Source organism: Cavia porcellus, unplaced genomic scaffold (genome assembly GCF_034190915.1).
Source record: "Cavia porcellus strain 051 isolate PalLab524CR breed Dunkin Hartley unplaced genomic scaffold, mCavPor4.1 scaffold_16, whole genome shotgun sequence".
Taxonomy (NCBI): Eukaryota; Metazoa; Chordata; class Mammalia; order Rodentia; family Caviidae; genus Cavia; species Cavia porcellus.
Genome location: NW_026947499.1, coordinates 19,411,755 through 19,439,619, shown reverse-complemented (window position 1 = coordinate 19,439,619; position 27,865 = coordinate 19,411,755). Strand labels below are relative to the sequence as shown.

Below are 27,865 nucleotides of genomic sequence, written 5' to 3'. Positions count from 1 at the left end.
CATGTACCAATTCCCCCTGATGAATGTGATCATGGACTGCAAACATTGCCTCATTTTTGTTTTAAATCGGTACCAGGGATTGAACTCAACAACTGCCTGCTTGCAAGGCAGGCACTTATGCCACTGAGCTAAATCCCCAGCACGTATTGCCTCATTTTAAAAAAAAAAAAATTTTTTTTTTTAAAAACAAGCCACAGACTAGGAGAAAATATCTGGAAATCACATAGTCAATGAAGAACTTGTATCTGGGATATTCAAAGAACTCTTAGAACTCAGCAGTAATGAAACAGCCCAGTAAAAGCTTGGGCAGAGCCAGGAATATGGGACACAAGTATAGTCCGGGCACTTGGAAGACTGAAGGCCAGGGCCATTGCTTGAGCCCTAATCAAGGGAGGTGTAGACCTAATCTTGAAAGAGAAAGAGAGGGAGGGAAGATGGAGGAAAGGGGAAAAAAAAGAATTAAAAAAATTGAACAAAGACAGTGTGTAGATGACAAAAATTAAGCACATAATGGCAAAGTCAACAGCATAATCCATTATGGAAATGCAAATTAAAACCACACCAAAGGGCTGGGAGTGTAGCTCAGTGGTAGAGCACTTGCCTACCATGTGCGAGGTCCTGCATTCAATCCCCAATACTGGGAAAACAGGACAACACACACAATGGAGTACTACAACATACCTAAAATTTTAAGACAAACCAAAGACCAACAATGTAAGTGCTAGGAAAGACATGAAGCAAATATAACCTTCATATATTAGTGTTTAGAATAGAAAATAATACAAATACTCTGGAAAAAGATCAAGCAGGGTTTTGTCTTTGTTTTTGTTTTTTACCAAGTTGAACATTTACTACATAACCCAGAAGCCTCACTCCTAGGTATTTATCCAAGAGAAATGTAGCTGATATTACCCCCAAAGTCTATATAGATGCTTATAATGGTTTTATTGATTGGATGTGGATCACTGCCCTCTAGAAACTATGCTAGGACCAGATCATGAAGCATCAATCTGCAAAGACTACCCATCCAGCCTTGATGGTTTTCTGCTAGTTGATTAATTTGAAGATGCCATCAGACCTCACTGAAGCTCCAGCAGCCCACTGAGGGAGACCAGCTCTGAGCTAATTCAGCTCCCGCAGGATAGCTGAAAATAATCAGTTATCCTGGGGTGAACAAACCACAGGGCATGGGGTCAGCAAAGATGTTTTGCTAAGTGACGTCTGGATCTTTGTGCCAGAAGAAAGCAAGGATGTGATCCTGCATACATCTTGCTCAGGCCTTTGGGATTTTGGCCAGCCTAACAATCTCTGTTTCCCAATGTGATTCATAATTATGGAAAAATAGAAATTGAGGGCTGGGGATACAGCTCAGTGGCACAGCAGTGCCTGCCCAACAAGCGTGAGATTGTGAGTTTGATCCCTGATATATTAAAAAAAAAATTGCACAACTTACATTGAGAAAATAATAGTGGTGTTTCTCAACAGATCTTATCAGTATGTATCTGTTGGTTTCTGTTTCAGATCACAAAAATGGACAGCACTTTATAATACCTCAAATGGCAGACAGGTAAGGCCATGGAGACACCATTTAATTTTACCTGTTCTCAATATTGCCATGGTTATATAGTATTTAAGTTTATTATAGTTTGTTTAACAAAGCCCATACATTTTTCTCTTTTATGGCTGTACAATTTGGAATAAGACGGCTGTAAGTAAATCATGTAAAACTTAAGTTTGAAAGAGCACAAGTAACCAATTAATTAATAAAGAAATTGGATCAGTGACGTGGTCACTGTGGTCACTGTTTTAGCCAATCGTGGTAGTAATATTGTAGCATAGGTTAATTCTCAAAATCTTTTTGTAACATAAGAGATTATATTCTTTGTCTATAGCAGGGGTCACCAATCTGTATTCAGGGGCTAGCCCATAAATGTTTCAGGGTTTGTGGGCCCTACAGCCTCTGTCACAGTTCCTCACCCTACCATTATAGATGGGCATTATGTAAGTGAATGGGAATATCTGTTCCAATAAAATTTTATTTTTGGACATTGAAATTTGAATTTTATATAATTTTAACAACTGATGGAATATTATAGTTCCCTCCATGAAGTATTATTCCCCCCACACACACCACCGTTTGAAAATACACCATTCTTAGCTCCTTGACTGAGCAATTTTAAGGCCATAATTTGCCGACCCCAGTTTGTAAAGCGGGTGAATTCCTTGATACAGGAGTGAACCTAAAACCCAGTTAGCCAATTACCTTTGCACAAATACTGTCAAAAGTTTATGAAATCATTAACTGCTGCTCCAGCACAATCTTGCCATTCTGGTTTTTCCCACTCTCCCTGTATCATATTTCCTTCTGCTTGCTCCCTGTTCTCAGTGCTGGGATAGAGCCCAAGGTCTCATGCTTGTTAGGCACACACTCTACCACTGTTTGACATCCTGGCCCCTTGATTAGTTTTTTAATACTTAAAAAATTGTGACTCCTTACAGAAGGGCCCAGAGATTCACTTGGCAGTATTTTTGTTATTTTAGTTGCGTGATGTTTTTCCTTTTATATTTCTAGACTTGTATTTCTAGGACTCACTTTGGCCAAATTGTCAGTTTCCTCACTGAGTCTCTCTGGTTGTTGAATGCTTGACTCAGATAGTGTCCCTACACTGTAACTAATATTTTCATCCCTCGGGTGTCTGAAATATCTGCAGAGCTCATGCACATGTTTGATTGATTTGCTTATGCATTTTGTACATTTTCTTAGCAGCCTGGATTTGTCTGAATTGGCAAAAGCTGCTAAGAAGAAACTTCAGTCTGTGAGTATCTCTTTACTGTGGAATCAGTATGGGAGTCGGTATATCCTGCTGGTACCTTTCTTATGCTAGTCACTATTGTGTCACAATGATTTTATTTCATACTTCGCGATGTTCAAGTAGAAGCAGACCAATGATTATGTAAGAGTGAAGCGTGAAAACACTATTAAGTTGAATATATCCAATTCACTGGCCCTGCTTTGGGTAATCCCATTTTTCTCCGTCAGGTTAAAAGTGAAGACTGTGTCTATGGCAGTAGGAGATGGTTTTTCTCCTCACGAGAGCCCTCAGTGTCTGTCTCTCGGTGTGAATGAGTGAGTGAGGCGGGCTTCCTTGGGATAACTTTGTGCGGCCACATTGGATACTAGGGAGTGATGGAGCTGATGTTGGCTTGGGGGTGAGCCTGTAGATAGATCCCTGCCACACTTCTAATTCTCTCACCCACTGTATGCCATACCTTAGAGCTTTTCAGAATTATGTTTTCAAAAGTTGTCGGTCCAGACTCATGCATGTGCCCAGAACCTTCCCAGTCCTGCAGATTACCTCCATAGTGCAGCCTTGTGTCTCTGCAGCCTTAGTCAGCACCTGGGAGGTAGGCTTCTCTGGGTTGCATTTGCCTTCGTCTAGGTCCATCCAGTGATACCTCCCCAGGGTGTTGCCACCAGATTACTTACTGTTCCCTGCATCGGAACCGAGATTCTTAGCTTGTTGTCATAAACTCTAAGGGTGTCATACAACTTAACCTTTCAAAGCTACTCTTCTGGTTCCCACTGTGTGTGTGTGTGTGTGTGTGTGTGTGTGTGTGTGTGTGTGTGTACATATACACTTGTGTGTTCAGATGTTTCTTTATGGCTAAACACTGAGGCCAAGAGCTGCCCCTTCAGTCCTCTCCAGGAGTCCACTCTTGCCTGGGCATTTGCCCTGCCCAGCTTCTGCGACTTTTCTCTTTTAAGAAGCTGAGTTCTGACCATATTCACTGTGCAGGTAGCACCTTTTCCAAAGCCCAGCTCTGAAACTGCTGCTTCTGTACCATGACTTTCTTCCCAATTCTCCCTTTTACAGAAGATCCTTTTCTAGATTTTCATCTTATATTAAATATTACATAAAAATGAATTTATCCTTACTAGGATTAACTGTACTATGAAATAAATGTGTTTTATGCAATTTGTTTGGTGTCTCTGTGTTGTATATCTATGGTTTTGTGTGTCTGTGTGTTTTATTGCCTTTCTTAAATTTACTACTCTGGTAAGATGATAAAGATAATAAGCTTTGGAGTTAGCACAAAGTGTTATATGGTTTTCTTTTTAATTACTCACTATATGTAAATGAATTTTTATTATAAATGAATTAAACCTTTAAAAAAACCAGATTTCCTTTGAGTCTCCTATACATTAGTCTGAAAGCTGCCTCAAGGCTGAGGTGCTGTGGATGTCTGGCATGTAGCTGAGATACATACCTTGGACAGGGTTGGCACAGCTTGTAAGATGGTTGAGCGATGCGTCAGACTAGTCAGCTTCACCTCTGACCCTGCCAGGCACCTTGGTCTTCCTGTGCCTTGGTATCTGGCCCCAGGACAGAAGGGCATGGTGCCGCAGGGCTGCAGCCAGAATGACTCAGAATGACTTTATGACCTGTTGGCTGCCCTGGCCTGTGGTCTCCTTGCAGATAGCTGCTCTCACGAATGCCAACTCGGCATTCATCCCCTCATATCTTCCTCCTCCCTCCTTCCTTCCTTTTTTTCTTTTCCACCCCATATCCTTCTCTTTCTTTCTGCCTCCTTCCTTCCCTAATGAAAAATTAAGAGAAATACAACAAGGGCCCTTGTATTCCTTGAATTAGTAAATGTTAACATTTGAGAGACTTAAACCTGATTCTCCGTTCCATCATTTACTAGCTTGGTGACTTTAGGCAAGCTGTTAATTTATATACCTTGATTTCCTTCGTCTGTAAAATGGGACAGTAATAAAAGTACTAAATAGGGTGCTGTTAGCACAGTGCCCAGTATATAAATGCTAGACCAGTGCTGGCTGGTGGTGTTGCTAATAAATATACCGGTGTATAGTCCCTGAGAAGGAAAACGATTTTTTTCCTCAGGGGAGGTACTGCGGATTGAACCCAGGGCCTTGACACTGAGTTACAACCCCAGTTATCTTATTTTTTATTTTGAGATAAGAGTCTTGCTGAGTTGCTCAGGCTGAGCTTAATCTTACATTCCTCCTGCCTCAGCCTCCAGAATATAAGGTTTAGAGTCACGCACCACCACTCCCAGGTAGAAAATTTGATATTTACGGAGCAAGTTAAAGCTCCCAATCCATTATCATATTTGACAGTAGGCTCTCAGGGATTTGGGGTATTTTTGTTTGTTTTTCTCTTCTGGTATTAGAGATTGAATGCAGGGCCTTGGCATCCTAGGCAAGTGCTCTACTACTGAGCTAACTCCCCAGGATTTTTTTTTCTTTTTTTTTTAGTTAACAGTCTGACTGAGTTGTCTAGGCTGGTCTTCAATTTATGATCCTCCTGACTCAGCCTCTTGAGTATCAGTATGGGCATGTGTCACCACAGCCGACTCTCAGGGTTTATTTTTCTTTATAATCTGACCACAGTAGAGAAATTGAAAATAGAGAATAATGACTAATCATCCTTAGTCATTAAACTCCTAATGGATTCAGGCTCAGTATTTTGGTATATTTCCTTCAGTTCTAATTTCATATGTATCTTACTTTTAAACTGGAAATCATAATTGTAGCATTTATATCCTGCTTTTCACACAGAAATTAGTGTACATGTTCCTATGATGTCTCCGTAGGCAGCATTTTAAAATTGTCGCGTAAAATGCCGTAGGTTAGTGTGTGAGTGGCACCCAAGTGCCTGGTACTTTTTGTGGATGTGATGAACAGAGTTGGCAGTGCAGTAAATTGAGTACCTACCTACAGCAGGGCAGCAGTCAGTTAAACTGGCCTGGCGTGGTGGTGAACGCCTATAGTCCCAGCACCCTGGAAGGTTATGAGGTAGGAGAATCTCAGGTTTAAGCCCGAGCTGGGCAACTTACTGACTTAGCAAGACTGTCTAAAAATGTAAACCAAAGTGGGGGAGCTGCTAGGGATCTAGCTCAGTTCTGGGGTTCCATTTCCCCAGTACAAAAAAAAGTCACAGCTGCCACATCTCCAGATGAATTTCATGAAGCAAAAAGCACAGAGAGAGCCTGGGTTGCCCTGGCAGCATCTTAAGCTCCTCTGAGTTGCAAAGACCTTGATTGTCCCCAGCCCTAGGCCCCAGGCCCCAGCTGCTGCTGATTAGGCCCCTCAGCATGTGTGGTGTGTCACAAGCTGACACCTCACAGTGTGCTGATGAGTCAGGTTCTGCTTTGTTAGGAACTCGGCTCTGTGGGGTAAGGGCTGCCGCTGAGGACGACAGAGGCACCTGACCACGGCCTGGGCTTGTCTTTGTGCACAGCATGTGTATCTTCACAAAGGGCGTGTTTTCACTGTATCCGACCAGGGATGTAAGAGCCCTTATGTTTCGGGGAACTGACAGATGATCTCAAGAACAGAGGTGCCTTGCAGGGTGCCAGCCCAAGCAGAGCTGGAACTGCGTTTGAGATGATAACGTGTTAGCCCCTCTTGACTTCTCAGTAGCAGCGACCCTGTCTGTGCCACAGAGCAGTGAAGCCACTGTGGGAAGCAGATGCGTCTAGAGGATTTGTACAGTTCTGGGAAAGTCATTATGTGTGTAAGAGTGGGTATTTGCTAGTCCCTGGCTTTGATGGGGCATTGGAACTAAAAGGGTGAATAAGTCACAGTGCCCTCTCATCCTCCTGGTGTTAATCCTTGTCCCTTGTGTTCCTGGTATTTTTTACTTTCAGCTAAGTAATCATTTGTTTGAAGAGCTTGCCATGGATGTGTACGATGAAGTTGACAGGCGAGAAACTGATGCAGGTGACTTAACATGTGGCTTTATTTACTAAGCTTCTGTTATCAGTGGGCAGTAACAAGCCCCGTGTTCTATTTGCCCAATTTCTACTGTCCTGATAAGGCGTGTGTCAACGTGTACCCTTGCGTGTGTTGACTTCAGAGTGTGCTTCCCCAAGTTTCCTTAGTAACGCTCCTCCCGGCACCGTGGTGGCACCCCAGGTGTGATGAGATTGTCTCTGGCTCTTTCCTCTGGCTAGTCTGGCTTGCCACGCAAAACCACAGCACCCTGGTAACCGAGACAACCGTGGTCCCCTTTCTTCCGGTCAATCCTGAGTACTCATCAACACGAAACCAGGCAAGTGGCTCAGTTTGAAGAGTAACTGGTAGTATTTGGGGAATGGCTGATGTCATGGTATGTCATTTTCCCAGGATAAGTATTTTAAGTGATTCGATTGATTAAAATTTAATACCTTTATACACACTAAACACAACTCACAGAATGATAAGAAAAGCAACAGATGTAAAATAGATTACTGGGAAAGAATAAAAGACAGTTCATAGAAAAAATATAAATGCCTTGTGAAAAAATGTTTAAACTTACTGGTAGTCAAAAAAAAGTAACCTAAGACAACAAAATATATAATAAGGCTAGCAGTGTGATAGGATAGACTTTCTCATACAGATAGGATTTTAAATGGCTATAGACTTCAGAAAAGCAAATTGTTTACCAGAAGGCTCAAAAAAACCGTCTCTTTTTATATTGAAATTTCTCATTTTGGAATAATGTTCTAGTAAAATAGTTTTATACCATTAAAGCACTATATTATATAACAGTGTTAAAAACAGCTGCAGTATACATCAAGAGGAGAAATGATAAGTAAATGCAGAAAGTGTTTTAGTTTTAATTTTTTGAATAGTCGTATATAAGGATAGAGTCCCCACATCTGAACTATAATTACGTTTACCTTGAAATTTAGAAATTTCCCTCCGTGTTAAACATTTACCATTACTGAATCTAGTTCCAAACTAAATTGTTACTAAAGAATAGAAGAAAAGCATGAAGTAGAGCCATTTTATTTTATTTAGATAGTGCAGGACTTCGTGAGTGCTAGGGAAGTGCTCCCACCACCCTGGCCAGAGCCACTTTATTTTTGCTCACAAAAATAAATGCATTCTGGGGGGCTGGGGATTTAGCTCAGCGGCATAAGCACCTGCCTTGCAAGCAGGCAGTCGTGAGTTCGATCCCTGGTACCGCCTCCCAAGTGCTTGGATTACAGGAGTGCGCCACCATGCCTGGCCAATTAAATTCTGAAAATTTTATTGTTAAGAAGTCCTCTTACATAAATGGCTTTTGGAAAACATTACTGTTTTGATTATGGCCGTGATTGATTACACTGTGATAGTGCTGGGATTATCCATAGTGTGAGAATCTTATCAATAGTTCTACTGGTTTGGCTTATGTCTGTATTTTTACATTGGGGAATGTTTTCAATTATTTTCTCTCCCTTAGGGAAGACAGAAGCTAGCTCGGTTTAATGCCCATGAGTTTGCCACACTAGTCATTGACATTCTTGGCGATGCCAAAAGGAGACAGCAGGGAAGTCCCCACTCAAGTTCAAAAGGTAAGTGTCCAACAGCTAAACGTCAGCTTGTTTGGCCTTATAAGCATTAAATTTAAAGTTGTAAATTCATTACAAGAGACCTTAGCATGATAGCTTACAGTCCTATGAATTTTATTATTGATTTGTTGGGATGAAAAGTTTACCTCTTTGGAGTCTGATCTATAATATTTCACAATTAATAACTTATTCAAATATATTTTCCGTACTTTTTTCTCCTTTTGGGTCACTTTGCCTATAAAATTGCCCCCTGAAATTAACTCAGAAATTCAATTCAGAGCTTACTAATGACATAGGAAAACAAACGCTCTTGATTGAAATCACATCTCCACCTGCTGTTGCTTACCTCCAAAACTGAGTTCTAAGTATTTAACATTTGTTTCTGTAAACTTTAGATGTGTACAGCAAGAACTATTATGAGTCAGATTACAGTCTTGAGCATCTACTTCAAAGTGGCCTGTGGAGTCTTGTTCAGTATCTCATGTTCCTGTCTCCTCCACATGGAGGGAAATACTTCCCCTGCAGCCCATTACTGGGTACCTGTTGTGGATTTTTCCTCTAATCACTATACTGTTTTATCGTAAGGCATTTAAACAAAAAACAAAGTGTACCATCAAAATTAGTACAGTCAGTATTACATTCCCCAAAGGCAAGAATCATTCTGACAGCAGTTTGTTCTTTCTTTTTCTTATTTACAAATCAATTTAATAATTTTCAACCAATTAGAAATAAAGAAAAAATGAATAAACTTCAGGGAAAATGTAGGACCAAAAATCTTTGCATAAATGTGAAGTCCCAAAATATATGTACTCTCAATTTCAGAGAAATTATCAGAGATGTTATAAGTATGTTATGTGTAATAGCAAAAACATTAAAAATAGCTAATATTTGGATGATACCCAGACATCTGTCCAGAGAATATATGATATGGAATAAATTAGTGAAACTTTAGAATTTTTAGTATAATCCAAATTTTGTAAGGAAAACATATTTATAAACACACAAGAAAGGATCCCGCATGTAATTATATACATACAGTTGATCCTTACCTGCTGATTCCATATTTGTAAATGTATCTACTTGCTAAAATGTACTTGCAACCCAGAATCAACACTCTAATCACTCTTGAAGTTATTCTCACATAGGCAGAGTGGTGAAAAATGAGTCACCCAAAGCACATTCCTGGTTGAGGTTGAACAAGGCAACTCCTTACCCCTTTCTTGTGGATCCCGTTATATGCAAGTGTCCCTTTTAAGGTCTATTTAGAACCATGGTTTTTACATGTTTGTGCTTTTTTTTTTTTTTAATTTCGGTTCTTCTTGTGCCATTTTTGTGCACTTTATTGGTGATTTTGCCATAAGCATAGTGCTGAACATCCTGTCTAGTGTTCATAAGAGCAAGAAACCTTACAGAAAAATGTCTACTGGATGAGCATTGTTCCAGCATGACTTTTAATGCTGTTGGCCAAGAGTTTCATGTTAATGGATCAATAATATATGTTAAATGAAAACACACGGCACATTTAAATGAAAACACACGGCACAAGGCTGTGCATTAGTGGGCTGATGAAAAAGTTATTACTTAATGCTGTTGGGAACTCAATCCTGTATCTCTCCTAGGAGCAGTAGTTTGGTATTGGCTCATGCAGTCTGCACAGCAACCTTTTAGACTATACCAACAATAACAAGAATTGGCTATATGTGTAATGTATGTTGGGGAAAAAAGACTAGAAAAAATAGGTCAGCAAATAACAATGACTGTGAGTGATTTCTGTCATCCTTGGTCCTTAACTTCCAAAATCTCTCAGTTGAATCTTTATTACTTCTGCATTCACATATTTACATGTTTTTAAATATTTTAAGAATTAAAATAAGACCTAGTCCTCTTAAACCGTGATTTGTCACTTAGATGTCAGTCATCAGCATATCTGGAAGAAGGGCTGGGGCTGTAACTCCTTGGGAGAGTGGTTGACTTTCATCCTCGACACTGCAGACAACAAAAACCAAAAAAACAAAAAACTCTGGGGAAAGGGACCACATTAGACACCAGAAGTCAGAGGCTACTGAGTTACCAGAAAAAAATTGGATAGGATTGGGTAGTTTGTGAATTCTTTTATTCAAAATGTGTGAGAGCCTATACAGTCACTGCCCCACACCGTGGGATAGACACTCCTAATGTTAAACACGTGTGTGTCCACTGGGTACATTTTCCGTATCTGTGCGAGTCTGTGTGTCTCTCGCTCTTGCTCTCACTCTCTTTGATGCAAGTGACTGTCAGTGTTCTTACCCTTTAAGCACGTAGTTTCTAAGCTGCAATTTGCCTCTATTCTGACTTAGTGTAATCAAATATCTTTACCTTTACACCGCATTGTCTCAGCTGTTTATGACTGCAGCTATGCAATAGGTATAAAGACCTGGGAACTTGCCTCCTCAATCTGAGCAGCTCGTTCCTAAGCCCTCCCCTTAATTTGCCCAGTAGAGCAGAAGAATGCTTGACTGTATGCAACTTTCCATTGCGTTGGTAACTTTTTCTGCGGCCATCTATTGGTGTGAATATAATATGCCTATTTCTGTCATTTTCTTTTAGGCCTTTAAGTGGCTAAGCCAAAAGTCATCCCAGTAGGTTTTTGGAAGGAAAAAAATAATGTTTAGGCCTGAAGTAAAGTTATTTGCTTCCATTGATAGACAATGTGGAGCTTATCCTGAAAACAATCAATAGCCAGCACAGTACTGAGAGTCAGGACAACGACCAGCCAGACTATGACAGTGTGGCGTCAGACGAAGACACGGACTTGGAAAGCACAGCAAGCAAGGCAAACCGGCAGAAGGTGAGCGGGTAGAGGGTGGCTGTGCCTCTTGTAAAAGTCTTCCTCCTGCAGAATTGCCTCGAGGGCCCCGCCTGGGAAAGCAGCTGGGGAGGTAACGTTGGGTTCACTTGGTAGCTCAAGTCATGCAGAGTGAAGCAAAGCAAATAGTTTCACAGTCAGGCTTTTTCTTCCCTCAGTCAAGTACTGCGTTACAGCGTGGCTTCTCTGGATGGTACCCTCCTGAACAAGGCTGCCCCCTTCCCTGGCTGGGAGGAGGAATGAGCACACTAAGAAGCACCAAGTCAAGCTGAGGGAGTGAGGAGGGAGAACTCGGTGCAGACGAGCACCCAGGAGGCCTGGTGAATGGGATGCCTCTTAGGGTGTGCTGTAAATGGCATGGGCCTTGGGCCTGAAAGAGGCGGAACAGTCTCGGCAGAGAAAGTGAAGCCAAAGCTTCTGGAGGGGCTGCTCGCATGAGTAGGGCAACTGAAAGGTGTGGGACTGTGCTAGGTGTGCTAGCACACCCCTGTAATCCCAGGACTCTGGGAAGCTGAGGCAGGAGGATCACAAGTTCAAGGCCTGCCTGCGCAACTTAGAGATTGAACAAGACCCTGATCTCACAAAAAAAAAAAAAAAAAAACAAAGTATTGGGGATGAAGCTCATTTCACAGGCCCTAAATTCAATCCCCAGCACCACCACCAAAAAAAAAGACTCAAAGCTGCAACAGGAGGAAGGTGACAGACTGAAGAGCTGAGATCTTGAGGCCACCTCAGAGAGTAGAGGGAGGAAGCCCAGTCAGCATGTTCCAAAAGAGGGCCAGACAGGCTGACACGAGCCATCTGAGGTGTCAGAGCCTAGACCAGCAGGGAGAGAGTGAGGCACCAGAGTGCGATCGGGGAGCGCGGATCCCAGCGTCCGGGGTGATCCACCCACCGGCTGCTGGATCCCTGGGACTGGCCCTCTGAGGGGCTCTGCAGCCCGCAGAAAGAGTGAGTAGCAGGCGGGCTAGGAGAATCCAGAACTTTGAAATGGAGACATGAACTTACAGGAGACGTGTGGAGTTTTCACACCTCACATTACTGAGAATGATGGTGCCGTTGGCAGCGACTGGGATGTCCCTGTCTGGACTTCCAGCGGCTGCCGGTTCCCTCAGGGAAAGCCAGACTGTTCTGCACTGCTCACTGACAGCCCCCACATCTGCTTCCTCCGGCTGAGCTCTGCTGCTGGCTGGAATGTTCTCCCTGTGCCTTAGGGCAGTTTCCTTGCCTCCTCAGCTCTACTCAAAGACTTCCCCTAACGCGTAGCCCACCTACACCCCTACTTCAGCTCCTGCACCCCCTCACCTGCTCCATTTTATCTGTTTCCACAGCACTAATCACTTTCAGTCATACTGTATATTTACTTTTTATTTTTCCCTTCTCTCATGCTCCTGGGATGTAAACACCATGGAAGTAGGAATCTTTGTTTTCTTTTCTGTTACATCCCAAGCACCTAGAAATTACTTAACACTCAATAAAAATGTTGGATAAATGAATTAATGAAAGAATAAATGAAAATGGAAAACAAGCAAGAGACAGTCATGTAAGACAGAACAAACCTCTTTTGACAGTTGTTAGCATAGACTGGTAGCCCCACGATTCCCTTAGAAAATACTGACTTTAAAAAGTTTTTAAACAACTGGGTGTGATAACACATGCCTGTAATCCCAGCACTCAGAAGATTGAGGAAGGAGAATTGCCACAAGTTTGAGGCCAGCCTGAACTACATAGTGAGTTTAAGGCCAGCCTGAACTGCATAGCAGGACCCTGTCTCAAAAAAAACATTACATCTTTAAAAAGTAATATAGTGACCCTACTTTTATGTTTCAGTTTTACGTATTCTCAGAAGCCCTGATTTGGTTTAACTTTGCAATTCAGGTGGCATGGCCGAAATTTGAAATTCTTTAGCTGTTAGTCTTTAATGTTATCATCATCTCAGATTGTGAACATTTTCCCCAATTTATTTTTAGAGCCTAGATTCAGATTTATCAGATGGACCAGTCACTGTACAGGAATTTATGGAGGTCAAAAACGCTCTAGTGGCTTCTGAGGCCAAGATACAGCAGCTAATGAAGGTGAATAACAACTTGAGTGACGAGCTGAGAATTATGCAGAAAAAGGTAACATGTTAATAAATGCCAGGATGATTGCCTCTTTAATCCCATAGTATAAGGAAGAATGTCAGGCATCATGCTGTGGTTAGAGGGAAGAAAAGCAGTTACTAATACAGACCTAGAATTCTTGGGGCCACACTGTCTTTTTGCAAGCAGGATGTCTGTGGTTATTTGAAGCAAAGTAGCTGTGGCTATAAGTAAACCCAGAATAAATTCACCAGATAGAATATTATTATTATGGGCTACCTGGGAACCTGGATGGCAGTGCATGGATGTGATTCCTTCTGCTGCCGGTTCTAAAGAAAGCTCACACCATAAAGACAGAGTGAATGAGAGTCCAGGGCAGGTATAAGCATTGGGTCAGCATGGAAGCCCCAGCCCACACCCCACAAAGAGTGCTGTCCCTGTGTGGGCTAATTCTGAGTTCTTACCCACCCTCACCCTGCGCCCTTCCCCCCACATCGTTTATTAGTTATTAGTGCTTACCACTTAAATTTGTGGTGTCCTCAGAGCCTAGCACAGAGCCTACCACTAACGGTAAATTCTGAGTAAATAAGAGAATACATCCCAGCTCTCCTAGTGAGAACTGCATGCTGTAAGAGACAAGCCCATCCATTTAGCATTTCCTGTTCATTACCCTTTAAGAGAATGAGAACCACGAGAATGCATTAGCCCCTAAAGGAGTGCGGCCATTAGCAACAAAGCATACACTTAGGGGGATTGCATGTGTGGCGCTTTATGAAAATGCTAAGAAAAGAGAGCTGACAATTCCCCAAGCTGCCTAAGACTTTGTGGATATTGCTGCCATCATTTAGTCCTCTTCAAAATTCAGATCTTTTTGCTTCTCTTAAACAGAAACCAAACAGTCTTTTGTGTCTTTAAACTATCATTGAGGAATATTGTTTCAGACCCATTTCCAAGGCCCAGGCAAGAGGTACTTTTCATTTATGCCTAGGTCTCTTCTAGTGCTGCTTTCAAAAGGAAGGCTACAGAACTAAACCATGTGCTTGCCTGAAAAGCACGCTGCATGCGTCTTCATTTGGGGTTTGCTAGGATTTTTGTATTAAACACAAGGTCTTTTTTTTAAATAGCACTTTTGAAACCAGTGAGTCTGATGCTGATAATGCAGGAAATGAGGGTGCCTGCAGGTTGGCTCTGAGCCTCCCAGCTCAACCTAGTGCTGTGTGCAGTCCCGAGCAAGGCAGAGTAAGAGCGCCTTATCACAGGACTTGCACTTCTTCTGTCTGTTCAAACAGATTATGTTTCATAGATTTTAGTTTGTCCCATTAATCAGGCGGATACTTTTCTTGAGATGATTTTCTGAAACATACTGATGTTGCCCGTTGTAAATCAGTCTGCCAGGCATCACGGTTTGAATTCTTTAACATTCCTCCCAGCATTTGTATGAATTGCCAGAGATAACTTCCGTATGTTTGGAAGCAAATGTCATAAGCTTCTGAAGAAACACAGGCCGAAACTGTTTGCCATTGTTCATTAATTAGCTCTCCAATTCTTAGAAATGCTTTTGATTTCCAAAACTGTTGTATTGTCTGTAACTTTCTGTTTCCTGCCATACAAAAAAATGTTACCTAGTTTTTATTAAGATAAGCATCATTAAAATTTATCCAACGATCTCTGTAAATACAGAGTGCTCACAGGGCTTGGTGAAGCATGGCTATAATCTCAGCACTCAGTAGGCTGAGCCAGGAGGATCACCACAAGTTCAAGGCCAACCTGGGCTATGTAGCGAGACCGTGTCTCAATCAATTAATACATACATACACACATACATAGTACTAAAATTTTTTAAAACTTGGAACCAGGAAATTGTGCTCACCTCAGAACACATTCCAACATAGTCTGGGCTATTGTTTCAGAGGCATGAACAGTGTTGGCATGAAGTTTTTAATTTGTAGTCTGACCTAAAAACTTGTTAACATACATACACTTTTTACCTAGGTAGGAAGACAAATGGAGCCCTCCAAGGGGGCTCCAAGTCGCTTAGCTCAGCATTCTGTGGACCGGATCATTTCACTTAGGCCATGGGTTCCTGATAAGTATTGTGGCAGGTGCCTTTATTTATGTATGGAATGTAGGGATTCCCCCCGGCTGCTTGTCACCTTGCAGCGCAGCTGTCCCCCTTTGGAAAGGGGGTTACTGATTTAAGCTGTGTCCTGAAAGCCTTTGTGGTATATAAGCAGCCTGTCCCTGTTCCTCTCTTTGAGGAGATGAGGCGTGGTCTCCCTGTGGAAGAGGCAGGCAGCCACACTTTCACAGAGGTTTGGCACTAATAATATGAAGAGGTGGATTTGTTTATGTAGCAAAGATGTACTGATTTTATTTCAAAGCTGAGTAAAGTTTTTTTCTTTATAAAGTTGACTAAATAGCTTGATTTATATCTGATCTTTCACATTTAACAGTTGCTTGAAAAGGATGCTAATTAATGAAGAGGAACAGCCACTATTGGTGTATTTTTCACAGATCAGTACTTTCTAAATAAAAATTGAAAATAACTCCTAACACTGCATGGGTTTGCTATTGGAAAAGTAAGGAGCTCCTGGTGCAGACATGGTTGCTTGTGGACTTAAACCCTGGCACTGGAGGGGAATCTGATCAGAGTTCACAGTCTCTGTTAAAGAACAGACAGCTGAACTCACACCACACCCCGCTTGTAAAACTGTCACGGAAGATGAAGGCGCATCAGAGGGAAGGACCCTGTGCAGAATGGACACAGTTACTTGGGTTTTAACTGCCAGATGCTTAAAGAGCCACACGATTCCTTTCTGATCTTTTAACCATCAAGGAACCTGCATGTGAGGAATGGAAAGAGCGTTCAGGGTCTCCAGTGGCAGTTCTGGCTAATACGGGTAGAGCAGGCAGATTAGCAAGTTCAGAGCCAGTACCACTGTGTTCATGCTTTCTGGGTGACAAAGCCAAAGGAGAGAAAGGCCAAATACTCCAGCCTGACCGAAAAATCACCAGAGGGAAGCAAGTGTACTACGTGGAGCATTCCTTCATATGAAGATGCTAGCATAGTTAAACAGCTTTCCAGTTTTCTTTATGATTTGTCAATATAGGAAATTTACTATGATTTAGTTCCCTCTTTTTTTTTTTTTCAAAACTGCTGAATTGTTTGGAATATCAAAAGTATCATGTAATAAAACCTTACTGGTCATACTTTTTTGGTGCCTTTTTGGAAATCAGCAGCTGATCTGCTGCTGAATTTGATATTTGATAAGCTGAACCTTTCCTTGCTTTGCAAAGCAACTCTAGTTATCTTTGTGCTGCTTCCATGGTGTCTGCTGTCACTTTTGGCATTTGCAAATTGCTCAGGGCTCATTTAAAAATCAAGTTATTCAGTGATGTTTTAATGGTCTCAAGCTTCTGCTTGAAACTGCCTTAGAATAATCCTGAGTACAGCTTGCCTGCAGACATTCCCCTGCCCCACCACAACAGAGCTTAAGTGGACATTTAATTTTTAAAAAGTCGAGACTACAACTTTCCTACATGCAGACATTAAACTACAGAATTATCCTTTGTGATAAAGTGAATTGTGTTTCACTCATTTGAGAAGGGAGACATTTTTTTAGGTGCTTTACTGTTAACCCAGCTAGCCGCTATCGTTCTTATTGTTTAAAGCTAATAGTTGTATTTGTTTTCTTGGTGTTTGCCTTGTCTGCTTGCTATGGAAAAACACAGTCCCACTGCCAAACATTTCTTTCAGCTTCAAACACTCCAGAGTGAGAATTCCAGCCTCAGGAAACAGGCCACAACCAATGTATATCAGGTGCAAACTGGTTCTGAGTATCCAGAAACTTCCAACCACTCTTCCTTAAAGCGACGTCCATCTGCCCGGGGCAGTAGGCCCATGTCCATGTACGAGACGGGATCAGGTCAGAAACCGTATCTCCCAATGGGAGAGGGGAACCACCCGGAGGAGAGCAGGACAAGACTCCAGCCCTTCCCTGCACATGTAAGTAACACCACTGGTGCTTCTGCTGTTCACTCTGTGCAGCCTGAGTCCTCTGTTCCCTGTTCTGAAGCCACAGACTACTGTGCCTCTGCTTTGCCAACCTGGGCTCTGAGCATTGCCGTGTGTTTGCTCTGTTAACGTGTCCACAGATGCTTGCAATGTTCACACAAGCACATGGGGCCGTGGATAGAACATCTTTCAGGGTACTGGGAGATTCTGGCTCATACTCAACTTCTACTCCCCTTTCTTTCTGCAGTGACTCCCTCCCCCATTCCACATGATACTTCCCAGCCATCCCGTGTTGGGCTGTTTACGTAGAGTTCCCATTTTCCCCTATTTCCAAAAACAAAAGTAAATTGTAAATGTCACTAGCAGAAGTGTCTTCTTCGAAATAGACAGGTCTGTGGCCTTTATGAACTGAAAGCCTTATAATCAGATTGCCTGTTTGCTGCTCAGGTGTGGGCAGGTAACCTTTGTGGCCCGGTACTTAGGCAAGTCCAGAATGCTGTGTCCACTGTGCTCAGTGTGCCTGCCGGGCTTAGCCTCTGCGTCCTCTACCCCTCCTCCCCGGTGGGGGTCTGGCTTTGTCAGCTCCCAGAAATGAAGAGGAAGAATGCTACATCTGCCTTTCAGGGTTAAACGCCAAAGACTGTTCTGTAATGGGTTCATATAGCTTATTTCACAATGGTGTAAGGGTTAAGTTACGAGCTTTTCAAATATTGTATGTCTTGGATTAATTTATTATAAAAATCTATGTTTTGACAAAATGTTATAAAAACTTTATGTGATGCTTTGTTCAGAGAGTGCTATTTTTCATTTTGAGTGTCAGAAAGTTATTCAATTAAATTGTATAGGAGTTTCATAAATGCAAAGTGCTTCTGTCAAATTTAAGAGTGGTAAAGTTGCAGTATTGTATGCCTGTTATTTCAACTTTCCTTTAAATTGTTTGGAGTTAACAGTCTTAAGGTAATTGATTTGGTGCATTTGATGTAATGGACATGTTGTTGAAGTAAGTGAAGAATCTTATTTTTGTATAACTAAAAACAAAATTTAGAAGAAGTACTTTTTTACAGTGTACTTTTTTATTTTAGAAAAGTTAAGAATGTAAGGATGTCATATTGCAGAAGTTCTATGATTATAGTGCTGAAGATTAGAGTACTGGGCATACCAACCAACAATCATGTGTATAGTTTCTCTTTTCATATAATCAGTCCTGATTGGAAAACATTCATTTTAGGCTACCCATTAAAAATAACTATTGGTAAACTTGACACATAGCCTATGTGTTGTCTTTTCCCATATGGAAAAGTAGCCTTTACTAAATTCAGAGTCATTTCCAGGTTTTCACCAAGGGATAAATGTCACGGGATAAATGACACCTGTTACTGGCTGTCAGTGAGATTTCAGGACTCGCCTCATACACTAGAATTCTCTTCGAGAAGCCAGGGCAAGCGGTCTGGGTTTGTTTGTGTTGTGTTTTCCCGAGTATGTTTCTCTTTCCCCTTCCAGATCGGGAGGAGTGCGCTTGTGACCTCCTCTTCATCTCTGCCTTCCTTCCCCTCCACACTTTGCTGGTCGAGGGAAGAAACCACCCGAAGGGTTAAGTACACTCCGAATGGTCTGCTCTGGAGGAGGGGCAGTGCTCCTGGGCGCTTTGTGCTGGCCCTCTTGTCCCTGTCCTTGCTAACAGCGGTCTCCCGCATGATGCAGCGCATCCCTCTCGGTCTCTCACAGCAGAGCAGATGGGTACTCACGAGCACACGCACGTAAACTGCAGAGGCGATCTCCCTTTTGTCTAACCCTACATCACTCATTTTCCTATTATATTTAACAGAGATCACAGATTCCCCCTATAACACTTACTCTGGGCATACTGTACTGTCTTTAAACAATCATAAAATTAGCTGGCTGCTGGTTAAATAATGGTATAAGGCAAATCTGTCCAGTTTGTTCAGAGCTACTATCGTATTAAAACTTGTATTTGGACTAGCATAAAAACAGGTCTTAAAAAAAACTGACCTGTTTTTATCAGCACTATACGTGTCAAGCCAACCTTTTAGAGACTTGGCACCCCAAGTGTGAATTGTAACACCTAGCAGCTGTGGAGGGTACAAGCAGCTGTCAGCATAAATCTTTTCACTGGTTGGTCCAACCCTGCTTGCTGGTATATAATTCATCTTCTTATGAACAGCCCACGGAGCCAGGAATGTAGCTCAGTGGATGTAGCTCAGCCTGGCAAACACGAGGCCCTCAGTTTGATTCCCAGTACCAAAGGGGGAAGAACAAAAAACAACAGGAGTCAGTTCCTGCTGCAGAAGACACCGCCAGTAAATGAATGAATACTTCCATCCCCTGAGACCAGGATGGAAAACCTTTTAGGACTTTCAGTGACACAAGCGATCTAAGTCTGGCTTTTTTTTTTTTTAATGAAGGATAGTAGAATAAAGGTGAGAGGAGGGAAGGTGCCGTGGATGAGGGACCGCCTTCCCAGACAAAGTGGAACCTGCACTGGGCCGCCTTCCATTCCCTCCACTCCTAGGAATGATAGAGGATCTTTCTGTCCATTGCCAAGGGACATGAGTTGCTAAGGTCTTTGGATTTTTGTACTACATTTTGAAGTAGTCTGGTAAACACAGTTCTTGATACATAGTACTTTTTTTTTTGTAGTACCAGAGATCGAACTTACGACCTTGCGCTTGCCAGGCAGGCGCTTATGCCGATGAGCTAAATCCCCAGTCCTGATATGTAGTACTTTAAAGTCTTCTGAAATTAGAGCTGAGGGTGTAGCTCAGTGGTAGAGCACCTGCCCTGGGCCCTGGTTACTCTCCTTAGCATCAAAACCAAACCAACAAAAAACTGACACTAACCTATAATATTTTCATTCCAGGAAAACTAAGGCCAGCAAAATAAAAACGAAAAGGGGCTGGGGATTTAGCTCAGCGGCATAAGTGCCTGCCTTGCAGGCAGGCAGTCGTGAGTTCGATCCCTGGTACCGATAAAAACGAAAAAGACCAAAAAATAAAAATAAAAACAAAATATCTCATTTGAAATTTTGTTACTAAGAATCAAATAAACTGCTTTTGTTCCCCTATGCATTTTTTAAATATCTTAAATAGCTTCAAAAATGATTGTAAGGCCTGTTTGCTAAGATAATTTTATACAAAACTGACAGTGGACTCATTTAAACTGATCATCCTGGCCATTCCTGACAGCTGCATCATGGTTTTAAATTTTTTATTGGCATGTCTGTACTCAGAGAAAACGTCAAAACTATCAAACTGAATGAACCAGCACCAGCTATCCAATAACTTTTCCATTAACAGCTTTGAGAGCAGCACTTTTAACTGGCAGCTCTTGGCTCTGCATGTTCACAGTAATTTTCATCAAATTAAACTCTGGCTCCATTGAACTTGTGTATGCTTTTGTTGACATCACTGAAGGACTTAATGTGTAAGTAGCTGACTTTCTGAGTGGTGACGGCTGTACATGAACATTTCGTGAGCACTGGTCGTGGGGATGTGAGCCATTACTCTTTAAAATGTTTAAATGAAACTTGATGTTTTTTTATCATTATGAATAATACATTGGATTTGTAATTACCAAATTTACAACAAGGAAGGAGAAAAGATTCATTATAAAAATGTGGAATTTTCTAGGTTTAAATGTGTTTTCTAGTTTTTTCCCCCAGTGGAGCAACTCTGGATGAACTTTCCAGTATAATTATTTAAGTGCAATTCTTTTACTATTTATGCGAGTATGTATACACAGAGAAAATAAATGTCAGGTTGTCACACATTCCCTGTGAAAGGTAAGAAGGGCTGGGGAGGTTGTGCTTTGGTTTTCTGAGATCATCTCTGAAGATGATCCTGCTTTTGTGGCACTGGGTATGTTGTCCACCTTTGGTTTTTCACCCAGCCTTTTACTCGCCAATAACCTTGAATCACTCATAAAAACAGATCAAAATTGGGCAACGAGTGAAGCAGAACTACTTATAGGTAGGAGACGGCATATAAAATTGTAGCTGGGCTGCATGTAGTTTCCTGGTAAAGCACTTGCCTAGTGTGCACAGGCCATGGATTGGATCTTCAGCGCTGGAGGGAGAAGAGACGTTTATACAACTTAGTTTTACAAACTCCCCAGATGGCTCGCACTCAGTGCTTTCGATCATTTGCAAGATGAATTTGAATGAATAAAGTAAGAGTTCGTATTGAGTTTTAGGGTCCCAGAGCAAGAATCTTTTAGTAGCGTGAGTAGGAACCAAGTAGCACATCTCACTAGCCATGGGAAAGGCCTCCGCAGACAGTCTTTACCCTAAGAGAGGCAAAGAATGAGCTGTGGGGACCAGAAGCACAAGGCAGTGTGCCTGAGGAGGCCCCCCACCTGGGCCTGGCGGTGTTGCCAACCGTGAGCAAGCAATTAGACCTTATGTATTGGCCTTCAGCTGACTACTGTGAGGTAGCCTTCTTTTGGGTATAACTGGAATGTCTCCATGTTTTAAAACGGTGCTCTTAACATGGTTATAGGCTTAGCCTCATTGAATTACAACATCAGTAAAAGTCCTTAGTCACATGTTTTGATTAAATTGGATTAAATTCAAGGTAGAGAGCCACAAATAGTTCTTGTATTTTACAAGGTTGTTTAGGTTTTGAAGCCGCTTATACCGATTTCTGTTCTAGTATAAAACAGATACTGAAAGGAAATGGTTTTCACTAAGCATTCCGGAGTAACATGTTCCCTTCATACTTTTTTTTAAGTGTTTTTTTGTTTTTAGTTTTTTAAGACAGGGTTTCACCATGTAGTTCAGGAAGGCCTTGAACTCACGATGTAACCCAGGCTGGCCCCAAACTCATGGCAGTTCTCCTGCATCAGCCTCTCAGGTGCTGGAATTACAGGCAGATGCCACCACACCCGACCTGATGTAGTCCTTCAAAGGAAGGTGGTCCTCTTCACATTTTGTTACCCTGGGAGGTCCTGTATTTAGCAGTGCTGCCATTTACTAAAAATATTTTTAAGGCCAGGCGTGGTGGCTCACGCTGTAATCCCAGACTTGGGCGGCTGAGGCAGGAGGATCGTTGCGAGTTTGAGACCAGCCTGGGCTACAAAGTGAGCTCAAGGCCAGCCTGAACTGCATAGTGAGGCCCTGTCTCAAAAAAGACCAATAATAATAATAATATTTTTAAAACTCATTGTTTACATCTATATCCTGTTTTTAAAATCCCCGCATTTGTAACAGATCCCTATTTTATAAGAGGTGGATATTTTTGGAGGCAGATGGTTTCAAACTGAGTATCAATCCAGGTTAATCCATTTTGGCTCACAACTCAGGGTATAAACTAATACTGTTAAGTTTTCCCCAGTGTTTGCTAAGAGCTGTCTCTGAAGTGGTTCTCAAAAAGCCACTGGTGCTTGGATGGCAGCGATCATCCAGGTCCAAGCCAGCTAGGGAATCCCAGGGATACCTATAGAGGAGACAGTGGGCCTGGCTTCTTGGTCTGTTTTTCTACAGATGTGTCCTGAGGTGGACACCTGGCTTTCTTGGCCCTCCATTCTCTCATCTGGTGTTAATCCAGATGACCTGCAGGTAGCTTGCAGCACTGAGTGCTGGTAAAAGTTGGAGGGTGTCTGTTCAGCGCCTCCTCTCCCCCATGCTGGGGATTGAACTCAGCCTTGCTCACCCAAGCTCTCTGCCACTGAGCTCCATTCCCATCCCCTTTTTAAAAAGTTTTATTTTGTGACAAGATTTTGCTGCTGCCCAGGCTGGCCTTGAATTTGCAGTCCTCCTGCTTCAGCCTGCTGAAAGGCTGGCATCACAGGCATGCACCACCATGCCCAGCTACATGTCTGCTTATTTAACCGGGTCTCATTATCTTATAAATTCCATATTCTTTTGAGAATGATATGAGACAGTCTTGCATGTCTTATTGGTTTCTTAATTTGTACCAAGGATCTGTTTATGGCTGCTAAGTTCAAAAGAAAACAGTGCAGAAAGAAAGAAACTATCAGGGGCTGGAGATTTAGCTCAGCGGCATAAGCACCTGCCTTGCAAGCAGGCAGTCATGAGTTCGATCCCCGGTACCGATAAAAAAGGAAAAAGACAAAAAAAAAAAAAAAAAAAAAGAAAGAAACTATTGTGTGAGTTCACTGTTCATCTTTTACTAAATTTTCAGTAAATGGTTGGCTCCTACCCCACATGAGATCTGGGTGCTTACCAGGTAATGCTTCCCTATGAGGACCCTGAAGAAGCGTCCTATGTTCTAAACTAATGTGGTCCCCTTCTCTTGCTTGTAGGCTTCCAGGCTAGAAAAACAGAACAGCACCCCTGAGAGTGACTATGACAACACTCCCAATGACACGGAGCCAGATGACATGGGGTACATCCGTGGGAAGAGTGCGGCGGGGGAGGGGGGCCTGGCAGGCCCTGACCACCTACAGCCCTTGACCCTAGTTTTAGACCTATAAAGCCTTAAAATATTCAGGCGTATGTTTGTAGTTTACACGCCTTCTCAACTCACATTATTACCACAGGACTTTTTGTACTTTTACCAGCATGTTAGACATGTTTCTCAGCATTTGCACTGCACTTAAAATGAGCATTTTACTCATAACGAAGCTGATACTAGGTTACATTCTCCACTGGTGGCCCCAAGGAATTACCTCCACCGGAGGTGGCTTTATCATGCCATACTCCTTACACTCTCTGGTTACTTGTTTTCCTCTCTTCAGCCTTTCAGTGTGAGTTCTAACTTCCAGCCCCAGGGTAGAATTCGAAAGCCTCTGGGTATGCTCTAGCTGTCAGTTGATGAAGCGGGGCCTTGCCATGAGTTTCCTGCTAGACAGGATAAGGGAAACCACAAAACCAGCCTGCTTGTATGTTCAGCCAGTGCAGAAGATATGGCTCTTAGAACCGAGGCAGCTACCAGGCACCTGTCGTGTTCAGCCAGTTCTTTACTGTTCACAGGTCAGGCCGAAAGGGCAGGCAGAGGAGTATGGTGTGGCCAACTGATAGCTTAGTATCAGAGGTGACAGAAACCCACGCATCACCGAACCCCGCCCTTCCCAGCACCGAGGATGTCATCCGGAAGACTGAACAGATCACCAAAAACATACAGGAGCTCTTAAGAGCAGCCCAGGAAAATAAACATGACAGGTAAGAGGCTGTAGTCCTATGCTGAGAGAACGGGTCATACTCCAACAGATGCTGCTTAATTCTGAATGGGACTTGTTTCTAATTTGCAGGCTTTTAGTGGAAGACCAAACATACAAGTTTTGTTTTCTTTGGAGTTTTTACATAGTAGATTTATTTTTTCCATTGTGTTAGGAAGCTCTCTGAAATAAATGCTCCTGGAAATAACACTGAAGTGTATTGGGAGGCAGTGAGAGTCCTGATTCATAGCAGACAGGGAAAGAAGCCTCCTTACAACCTGCAAGTGGTTCTGGTCACTGCTGCTGCCGGGGTTGCCCTCTGCTGGGGATATGATTCTGAGGCAGAAGCCATCCTGAGCGGACTTGATTTCTTATTTCTTACCCGTCTTCCCTTGTGTGTGCGTGCAAGCATGCATGTATAGAGTTCCAAGATTCTCAGTTGTGGAGGGAGATTCTGCATCCTTGGAGCAGAAGCATAGCCCACAGTGATTTCTTACTGAAAGGAAGGGTCTGGATCTTGCTGTACTGATCCTTTGTTCTCTGAGAATTCTGGTAAGTTATGGATATTCTGCAGGACGTCCCAATTTCCCATAATGGCTGGACCTAAATACACTCATAAAATTTTTTTACTATCACCACTTTGGGTCTGAGAAAGCAGCAGTAACTCATTACCAAGAATAACATCACAGTTAGATCAGCAAAGCTGAGGACCTCAGGGAGGCGCCCCACACCCTTTGCTCAGACAGAAGGCCTAGGAACACCACTGCTTCTGCTCTTGACTCCTCCACACTCCGCTTCATAAAGATGCAGCTGTGCCCAGTATTGTGGGACACGCTTGAAATCCCAGCTACTCGGGATACTGAAGCAGGATGATCATAAGGTCAAGCCCAGCCTGGGCGAGTTAGCCTCAAGGGCTGGGGATGCAGCTCGGGTAGAAAGCTCATGTAGCATGTATGATGTCCTGGCTCCAATTTGCAGTTCCTCAAGGGAAAGAAAAGATGTATCCATACCTGGAGTTCTCTGGGTTCCTAACATTGCCATGCCATCCTTCCATCTATACCTTTTTTCCACTTACACCACTCTGATTTGTCCCGGTATAGTTTCCCACCATAGAGGAGAGAAGTACTGTGTATTTCTTGAAGGATAAAAGTTAGTTTTCCTAGATGGGCTGCTGGAAGCTCTTCAAGGAAAAGAAGCTGCACAATTCCACAGCCTCCTTTTGCAGGAAGTTTGTAGCTGTTTCCTTTATTTCCTAGGCCTACTCTTTCTGCCAGGCTTCTTGCATCTCATGTCTTATAAACAGCTAGTAGTTTCGGCCGAGGCCACAGCCGTGACAGTGAGTGACCCCATATCTTACTGTACAGAGCAAAGTGTCCCGCAGCTTTCCACAGTAGTTGACAGTATTTTGAGTAACCTTGATGCAAGGATAATTCTTCCTGTGTACTCCCCACCCCATTTATCAGTGTGCTCAAATTTTCCTTTCTGCCAGTTTAGAAGTGCTGTGCTGGTATTTCAAACTAAAAACATGCTTATACTTTATTGCTCTCTTTGATAGTTGTCAACAATATAAATGTCTATCCTGAGACTATTTGTGGCTTGAAAGACTGCAATATGATGTGTGGTTCAACTTGGGAAGAGTCTTTTCTTTTCAAGACATAAAAATCTATTAACACATTTCAGGATCTGATTTATTTCTTTAAGGCAATGAGGGAATAATGAGATTTTAACCACTAGCTTAGATTTTTGGTTTAAAGCCAGAATTGGCCTAAGAAATTTATATTTTATAAACCATTCCAGTTCTATTAAAATCGCTGATTACTTACACATCTAAGATGCTTTCATTTATAACCTTGCACTTTACTAATGAAAGCCTTGCCTGTTTTTCTTGTTTTCTATTTTTGCTGATCTGTTGCTCACCTGCCTCCTAGATAAAACTGTATTCCATGCAGGCACCTCAAGGCTTCATCCTGGTTCCCTGAACCCAGAAAGCTCCCCTCAGCCCCCGACCGTCCTGCAGCCCTCCTCCTCAACTGCCTCACCCTTGTTGCTTTAGGGATTACAACATATTAGGCACAAAAGCTTTACTTGATGAAAGGTGGCGATTTGAAGTCATGTACTTGAATTCCCTATGACAGAGGAGACCTCCTCACTCATCGGCATGTGCTTTCCTTTGCGTTTATCCAGGACACCCCACAATCATTTGTAAAGAATAAACTTTCGAGAGATGGCCTCAGGAAAAATTCCTTCTTTGTCTAGTGGAGAAAAGTGAGTTGTAATTCTGGAAATGAAACCATAACCAGCAAGACAAAGTACAGTATGAAACGCTTGGGCATGGCTCTCTGCTATGTGATATTAATAGGAACAAGTGATTATTGTGAACATGGTCCTTTCCTCCTCTTGAGAGTTTGTGTGGCTAGGTGGCCTTCTGTCCCTTCACATCTGCAAGTTGCTTCTTGTGCATTGTCATTTTGGGTTAGTGTGTTATGAAGGGATCTAATTGCTCACAAAAGTAAAAGTTGGGATTTGCCATTTGGAGGCATTTTTACATAATTATAAGCCATTTTCTCGAAATATAATAGCTTAATGAAAATGTAAGCAGTAGTGAAATCGTTTTGATACTGGGTTTCTTTGTCTTTGTCTTTGTCTTCATCTTCGTCTTTTTTTGAGACAGTCTCACTATGCAGTTCAGGCTGGCCTTCGGCTCACTTTGTAGCCCTGGCTGGTCTCAGTCTTGCAGCATCCTCCTGTCTGAGCCTCTCAAGTGCTGGGATTACAGGCTTGCATAACCTCACCCACCTCTGATACTGAAATTCTTACAAAGATGAAGCACATGACATTAAAAAAAAAAAAGATGAAGTACAGTGATTACTTATGATAATCTTTATTCAGAATCCAACTTCATGGTTTAAAAAATGAGATAAGAATGTTTCTTGAGGGCTTTAAGTCTATAATGGATGCCGAGTGGCCTTTGGTTCAGTATCTTGGAAAAATTTTAAACACAGCCACGTGGGTCCTTGCGTCAGGGCAAACCTACAGTGTGTACAGCAGAATTTCCTAATATGCTATCGGTGGCCCCAAGAGTGCTTTTCCAGCTTTCCCACATCCTGGACTGTGGGTTAAACCTGAATACAAAGCCCAGGCTCGGCTGCAAGCTATATCTGAGAACTGTCACTTGGTACCATCACGTGACTGTTTTTTATGGTGCTGTGGATTGAGTACCTTACTCATGCCAAGCACATGCTCTGCCATGGAAAACACCCCCTCCCCAGCTGTTTTTGTGTCCTGCGTATGCCTCAGGATAAAAAGCTAACATTTTTAGGAAAGAGGAAATGTGCCTCATCCATTGAGAGTCAGAGTACTAAGAATAAGAATTGTGGGTAAAACCAGTCTTAACTCTGTCCTTTCTCATCACAAGAGATGAGATCTCATCACATGATGACCACTCAT

At 42.4% G+C, this 27,865-nt stretch overlaps 1 protein-coding gene across 14 annotated transcripts in view; it reads left to right on the top strand.

Annotated features, from left to right (window-relative positions):
• Positions 1 to 27,865, top strand: part of Git2 (GIT ArfGAP 2) — a 53,093-nt gene that overhangs the window by 20,525 nt on the left and 4,703 nt on the right. For 2 of the 14 annotated variants that reach the window (XM_063225834.1, XM_003477919.5), the window contains exons 8-18: positions 1,522 to 1,567; positions 2,765 to 2,816; positions 6,676 to 6,748; positions 6,982 to 7,079; positions 8,235 to 8,346; positions 11,028 to 11,170; positions 13,159 to 13,308; positions 17,027 to 17,275; positions 18,785 to 18,874; positions 23,564 to 23,646; positions 24,234 to 24,422. In XM_063225834.1, coding sequence (XP_063081904.1) covers positions 1,522 to 1,567; positions 2,765 to 2,816; positions 6,676 to 6,748; positions 6,982 to 7,079; positions 8,235 to 8,346; positions 11,028 to 11,170; positions 13,159 to 13,308; positions 17,027 to 17,275; positions 18,785 to 18,874; positions 23,564 to 23,646; positions 24,234 to 24,422 — 1,285 coding nt within the window. Of the gene's footprint in view, positions 1 to 1,521; positions 1,568 to 2,764; positions 2,817 to 6,675; positions 6,749 to 6,981; positions 7,080 to 8,234; positions 8,347 to 11,027; positions 11,171 to 13,158; positions 13,309 to 15,722; positions 16,480 to 17,026; positions 17,276 to 18,784; positions 18,875 to 23,563; positions 23,647 to 24,233; positions 24,423 to 27,865 lie in introns of those variants that run through there. The other 12 variants (XM_013141776.3, XM_063225833.1, XM_003477923.5 and 9 more) reach the window with 12 other exon arrangements.